The 7,047-nt window shown below is 36.8% G+C and overlaps 1 protein-coding gene across 1 annotated transcript in view; it reads right to left on the bottom strand.

Annotated features, from left to right (window-relative positions):
* The window catches only part of LOC102865324 (chromosome unknown open reading frame, human C9orf72), a 20,868-nt gene that overhangs the window by 6,769 nt on the left and 7,052 nt on the right, over window positions 1–7,047 (bottom strand). Inside the window, exons 4-6 of the mRNA XM_006881258.1 lie at window positions 6,643–6,707; window positions 5,603–5,675; window positions 2,263–2,379 (exon numbers count right to left, since the gene is read on the bottom strand). Coding sequence (XP_006881320.1) covers window positions 2,263–2,379; window positions 5,603–5,675; window positions 6,643–6,707 — 255 coding nt within the window. The remainder of the gene's footprint in view (window positions 1–2,262; window positions 2,380–5,602; window positions 5,676–6,642; window positions 6,708–7,047) is intronic.

Below are 7,047 nucleotides of genomic sequence, written 5' to 3'. Positions count from 1 at the left end.
TAGATGTTCACTGAAATGAAAAAGAAATAAATTAATAAATAAAAAAAAAGAAGTTCCTATAGTTCATGCTTGGAAATCGGAAGAAAAAGCAAGCAAAGTAAAATCTGGCTCAACTGGAGGAGAGTATTTAAAAGATGATGGGGAAAAAAAAACCCAGAAACAAGAGATATAAAATGTTAAGAGGTATTAAAAAAATAAAAAGAGGTTATTCACCTGATGTTGAGATTATAAATTATTTTTTCTTCTATTGATTATGTGTGTGTGTGTGTGTATAAGCTGTTTTTTAAAAATTTATTTTATTTTATTATTTTTTTGTGCATGTATCGTCAAATCAGATCTGACCGGTACAGGAGGAGATTGTCCCTCCGTCTCCAGTAGAGCATCTGGAGGATTCAAATCGTGTACCTCTGGGATTGCAGTGCAGCTTCTTGCCACTGGGCCACCATAAGCTGTTTTTAAATGTAAGTGAATATACATTGTTGTAGTAAGAAACGTCTTACTTTTCCCAAGATACAGCTGGCTAGCAAATTACTTATATATAAGAGGTACTGTCTATGTTCTACAGGAAAAGGCTATTCTCAAATTTTCATTCTTAAAAAGGCTGCTATGATAATTATCTTTTAAAATGAATATCCTTTATATGCAGTTGTTTCCTTAGGATGTATTTTCATTGTTAGAAATATTAGTTTAAATGCATTATACATTTTTAGGATTCTTGACGTATAATGCCAATGTATTCCTAGAAAGGCCTACAATTTGTAATTCCATTGAGAACTCTTAAGAAATCCTTTCTCATCAAATCATAGTTTCAAGATTTTTCTCTATGCATCTGATATAGATACATGAAGCTAAAACGACATAATTAAATGGGATGCTGCAGAAGAAATAAAAACCTTAAGCATTTTACTATGCCTTCAAATGGAAGAGGTTTAATTCTCAGATACGTACAATTCAAATTAGGCATGCATTTGCTTTAACTAGTTACTGTAATTAAATCCTATTATTCTGAGCTCAGCATGAGTGTTATTGAAAATGTTAAAAGTTGGCTCTAATTTTTATTGGCATTAATTTTTAATTTCTTTTTTTCTCTTTTTGCGACGCTCGCATCCTCAAGAAAAGCATTCACCAGAAGAGGATCAAATAACCATTAGAAAAGATGCTTCTTCATATCTTTATAATTGAAGCTCTAATAAGAAATTCATAAAGTGAACAATATTCTCCTCTTTAATTATTAAAAATAAGTCCTAATTTACAGTTTATCTGATCAGTCATTGAAAAAAAAAACCAACAAAATGAAAAATATAAACAATTTTTACTGTATCTGTAAATATAAATAGATATCCATGTGCTTTGAAATGCCAATGAGTCAGTTCCTGTTCTTAACAGCCCTGCAAAATAAAACAAAATCCGGGTGGATCCCGAACCATGTGTGTGTATACACACAAGCATGTACGTATGTAAATTTTATGTATATACATATACCTATAAATTATATATTATATTCACATATAGAAATACAGATATACATACGTACACATGCACACGCACAGATACATTAACTGTTCTAACCCTATTACACTTTTTCCAAGATAGAAAGCAGCTTAAGTATTTTTCCTAATAAATGAATACAGTACATAAATGTACAATCAGGCACCAAAATGAAGAAATGTTCCGAATTCAGGTGTGTAATTTGATTAAAAGTGGTGATGACAACAGTGGGCTCAAGTATATCAGAGGTGATGAGGATGGCACAGAGTAGGGCAGGGTTCAGACCCATTTTTCATAGGGTCGCTATGACTTGTACTTGATGGCACTTAACAACAACAATTATAAGAAGACAAGAAAACTTTAGAGGCAGGACACAAAGGCAACCACACTGGGGTCAAAGAAGGCTATTCTGTGGTGTTTCTCTGATGCTCACTGCCTCACTCAGAGCCTTCAAGTTGGAACTGACTCAGGGCTGATCCTCTTCTGGGTTCTGGAGGCTGTAAATCACACGAGAGGAGACTGCTCATCTTTCTCTCAAGGAGTAGCTGGTGGATTTAGTCTGCTAGACAGGTGCTGACATGGAGTTAGCAGCAAAACTCCTGGCAGTCTAACGATATATTCACTATAAATATATTCGCTATAAACCCGTAAAACATGCACTGTATGCTCACACATGTGATACAGAGTCAACCCTTGAAGATGACACATGAAATGCTAGCATTTAAAGAAGGACTTCAAAGCATTTATGTCATCTGTGATAAACATATACCCTACCTTCAGCAGGCCTTGTACAAAGAGCCCTGACTCATATTTAAGTGATGATTCAGCTTCACATAATCTGGAGCATTTTCTCTCTGCTGGAGTCAGAAAAAGGCATAATGTTCTCACTATCTATAAAATAAAAGAGCTTAGCATTAAAATATGAAGTAAAAAGGCCATTATTTAGAAAATAAATTGGAATAGAAATTTCAATTGTTACTGTCAATATATACATTCTGAGAACAAGTATTCCTTAATGACCTAATATCTTTCACAGTTAAAACTGCTGCTACTTAAAACAAAGACTTTGAGGTCAAATAAACTTGGGAATTGCCTTGTAAATTTACTGTAGGATTTATCAAAGTTTTAGCACTGGAATATATGACTTTTCAAGACAATGCTACAGCATGCAACTTTCTCAACTTTATTTAAACATGCTACCCTTTATTTTGGTGAGAAACAGTGATCTAACACATCACTAACTGCATCTATACCTAGTAACAAATGGCTTTCAGACAAGCAAACAATTGTGGGCAAGAAAATGAAATGAGTTTAGCAAGACAGAATTATAATTTCTGTTTGGTAGTAATAGTTTCTACACATGTAATCTCATCATAATGAATATCAAGGAGTAACAAATCCTTCTATAAATGAGCACCAATTTTACCGAGTTTTAAATAAAGAGGCTCTTGACTGTTAGGGCTTACAAACTTCTGCGTCTAAGAAGATTCAATCTTTAACTTTATTAAAAAAACATAAAAAAGTCATGTAAGTATATTAGAATTTAGGCTATGTCCAGGAGTTATTATAATAATACTGTGGTTTCCAGCCGAGAGGAGTGGCAACTAATTTCTCAAATGAAAAAGATATCATTTGCGTAACTCTGTTGAAAGGGGCAGGGAATGAGGAGAACACGGAATACAGAGCCCCAACCACTGAGCATCTCATCCCCTATAATGCAGACTGAGCATTACCTCTGTAGATTCCTAAGGCTTTGGGGTTAAGTAGGTGGAAAGCTGCCTTTAAGGGTAACAGATAGAAATGAAATCACTCGTTACTAGATGAATATAATGATAGAAATATGTAGCATCTCCACAGAGTACATGTTCCTGAATGATTATAAAAGAAACACAATGCCGGTAAAACCAAAATTCTTGTAAGTGAACGGGTTTGCTTATTGTTTGAAAAGAAAGTATATTATGAATATGTTCGTAAGGCAAATAAGTACCGTCAATTTATTTCTTGCATAAATTTACAAAAAAAATTTGAATTACTCTATGCCATCCAGACAATCCTGGACTCATGGCGACCCCATATGACAGTGAACACTTGCCCCACAGTGTTTTTTGGGTGACACCTAAATCTCAGCAATCTTTATAGAAACAGACTAACACTTTCTTTTGTAAGGCCATGTAGGTTCAAACCACTAACCCTTTAATTATCAGCCAAGGATATAATGTTTGTGCCACCAGAGAATCTTCTTTAAATTAGTTTTGAGAATCTTCTTTAAATTAGGGTGGAATGTTGACTCACTAATGGGTGTGAGATAATGTGATTTGGCCTCCTTTTTACAAACACATTTGGTCAGCAGTATGGGGCTGGCATCCAGTTTGGAAGTTGTCTGCAGCAGCCAGATTATACAGAGGCTTGTTTGCTGGTTCTGGTGAGGATTAGGGTGGAAGGAGGAAAGTTAAACAAGTGTTCAGGTCTTTTGTTCATAGGGTCGTCCATAGGGTCGCTAGTCTATGACTCAATGGCACTCAACAACAACAACAGCAACAACAAAATTGATAGATGAGGATCCTAGTAGTTTAAATAGTTAAGCACTTGACTAATAAACAAGACTGCTAATTTGAAGCTACCTAATAGCTTGAGGAAGAAACACTTGCTGATTGCTCCTAAAGAATGTTGTTGTTGTTGTTGTTGTGTGCCATTGAGTTGCTTGTGACTCATAGCAACACTATGTACAACAGCCCTAAACCCTGCTCTGACCCTTGCCAATCTTATTGTCTCCAACATGTCCATCCCCATTACCCCAGTGTCGGAATCAATCCATCTCATAAAGATTATAACCTAAAAAAAAACTTCTATGGGTTCTCCTTTGTCACATCGTATCAGAATGAATCAAAACTAACTCAATGACACCTAATAACAACAAATTGAAACATAATATGCACTTATCTCTGATTTTGTATATTAATGGCTAGTGAGGAAAAGTATAAAACCCCTTGGTTTAGAATGCTTGGAAAGAGATTAATTCACCTAACATAGAAGGGAGGGGTCACAAATATTAATACATATAAAAAACCAGAAAACCTGTGCAGGCTGCTCTATAAAGATTTATACTTTTCTACTCCTACGAGTCGTACTAGACAGTAGTAGGGTGGCGGTATAAAAATACAAGGTTTTCTTCACATTTATTAAAGACAATATAAGAAAACGCAAGACAAATAGATTTAAAAATATTTCATTTTAAACTCCTTTAAACCATTTATATATAACTGAGATGAGGATTTATGAGTTAAAAAATGTTAAACAACTTCATATCTAAAAGTTTATTTTAAACTTACTTCCCCACAGGCTGTCACAGTAATTTATATTCCTCTCTATACTATTTGCAATTGCTTGCTATGCATCAGAGAGCTGGACAATAACTAGGGAGGATAGAAAGAGAGTTGATGCCTTTGAGCTGTGGTGCTGGAAAAGAGTATTGAATATACCATGGACTGCTAGGAGAACAAGCAAGTTCGTCCGGGAGAGGGTGAAACCAGGCTGCTCCTTGGAGACAAGGATCCTGAAGCTTTGTGTGACATACTTTGGGCATGTTGCAAGGCGGGATCAGTCCTTGGAGAGGGACGTCATGCTTGGAAGGGTGAGGGACAGCTCAGGAGAGGAAGACCCTCGATGAGATGGATTGATTCAGTCACTGGGGCAATGGGGATAGGTGTGTCTGAGACAATAAGATTGGCAAGGGATAGAGCAGGGTTTAGGGCTATTGTGCATAGGGTCACTATGAGGTACAGGTGACTTGACAGCACATAACAATAACAACAACAACAATTAAAGATCTTAACTGCCACCGATCCTTTCAATTAGTTTATGCTATGGTGGTGGTTGTGTACCATTGGATCAGACTGATGTATGGCTGACCCTGCAGCGGGTTTTCAGAGGCAGTACATCACACAGAAGGAGACAGCCCATCTTTTTCCTGGGGAGCAGCTGGTGGATTTTAACCACTGCCAGTGTAACTCCTAAGTACCAAGCACCAGAGCTTCCTAGAATGTGGTAGCAGTATTAAAAAGTAGAATCTTCTGCTGAATGAAAGAAGAAATTAAAAAAAGGAAAAAGCACTTACCTTATTTACTTTCTCTGCACTACTACCTACGACGACAGAGCAGCCACATGTCTGCAGGTGTGAACTGATTGCACTGTAAGTTGAAAAAAAGAAAAAGATTAAAAACACTGCCTATGGAACAAATTCACAGAAATAAGCGCAAAAGTTCCAAAGAACCAAGAACAGTTTTCCACGATACAATCGAAGGCTCCAAGGATCTCACAGATTCCTTTATCAGTTTGACCTGACAGCGTGACCTCTGGGGTTTGGTTACACTTGAGGCTACTATAGGCATCCTCTCTTCTGAACCTTAAGTTCAAACAAGCTGGCAAAATAGTTCCCTTTTACAACTAAGGAAACCCAGGGGGAGAGGTTAGCAACTTATTAAATGAGATTTGATTAAAAAAAAAGAAAATAAAATTTTTTTACTTAAAAAAACCCAAAAAATGTTTAATGCATGGCTACCATGGAGTAGAACTAGGACTAAAGTAGTTCTCTTCCAAGTCATTAAGGTTGATACGGGTTGTAACACTCATGGATTTCATCATAAAGCTAAAGGAAAAGGCTGAGAACATGAAAGCAAATTCACTAGCTTCTCATCCCTCATTTTTAATAATAAAATTTCACAGTAATCTGCAAAGTCAAAGAACCGCCCTTATAGGGGGTGGGCTAACAACACATGTAGATCTTCCCTATGTCTAAGTAACTTAAACTCACAAACAATGAAATGTAATTTGAAAGGATTCTTAGTTTTGGGTTCAGTGAGAGCTAAAACAGAAAACCAGCACCAAACAAGGGGCCAAAACTTTCAGGCTGGGTAGTATGGAAATATGGCTTCTGTAAGTAGAGCACCAAATTCACCATAAACATGCAGAGAGAGGGAAAAAAACCCCAGAACTTGGCAACAGTTCAAATACGCAGATAACTCAGAATAATCTGGGTTATATTTTCTTCTGGTATATCTCCTGTCTTCTAAATCCTATCATACATGAGTCTAAGATTAGTATCTCTTTCACTTAGTTTTTATGAGGAAACCACCGCACCCCCCCAAGACCTCTTACTTGAGAAGGAAGCCTTCATGACAGCTGTCACCAATATCATCGTCGTTCAGCACTGTGTCAGCTATCTGAAACACACCAGGAAGGCAATTAGCCTGGCGAAATCATAATGCTGAAACAACACTTTCACGCTTTCTGAAGTCTAGGCTCAACATTACACACTGCCCTCATTTCTGAGCATCAAAAGACCCCATAAAACTATACGTGTGTATCATCAAGTCCTGTCAGAAGCACAAACGTGGAAGCTGGTCAGGCGGGTCAAGCAACACTTTTTACAAGAACAACTTCTCGTCAGAACCAGGAGACAAGTTTTAACAACAAAATCAGGAGTGCAACCAGAGGCGCTTCCTACAGGCATCTCTGGGCACACGTAATCCTTGATTTAAAGTGTCCTTACATTATGTTTAT

Source organism: Elephantulus edwardii, unplaced genomic scaffold (genome assembly GCF_000299155.1).
Source record: "Elephantulus edwardii isolate Elephantulus edwardi_28Jun2011 unplaced genomic scaffold, EleEdw1.0 scaffold00014, whole genome shotgun sequence".
Lineage (NCBI taxonomy): Eukaryota > Metazoa > Chordata > Mammalia > Macroscelidea > Macroscelididae > Elephantulus > Elephantulus edwardii.
This window is presented reverse-complemented; position numbering and strand designations above follow the sequence as displayed.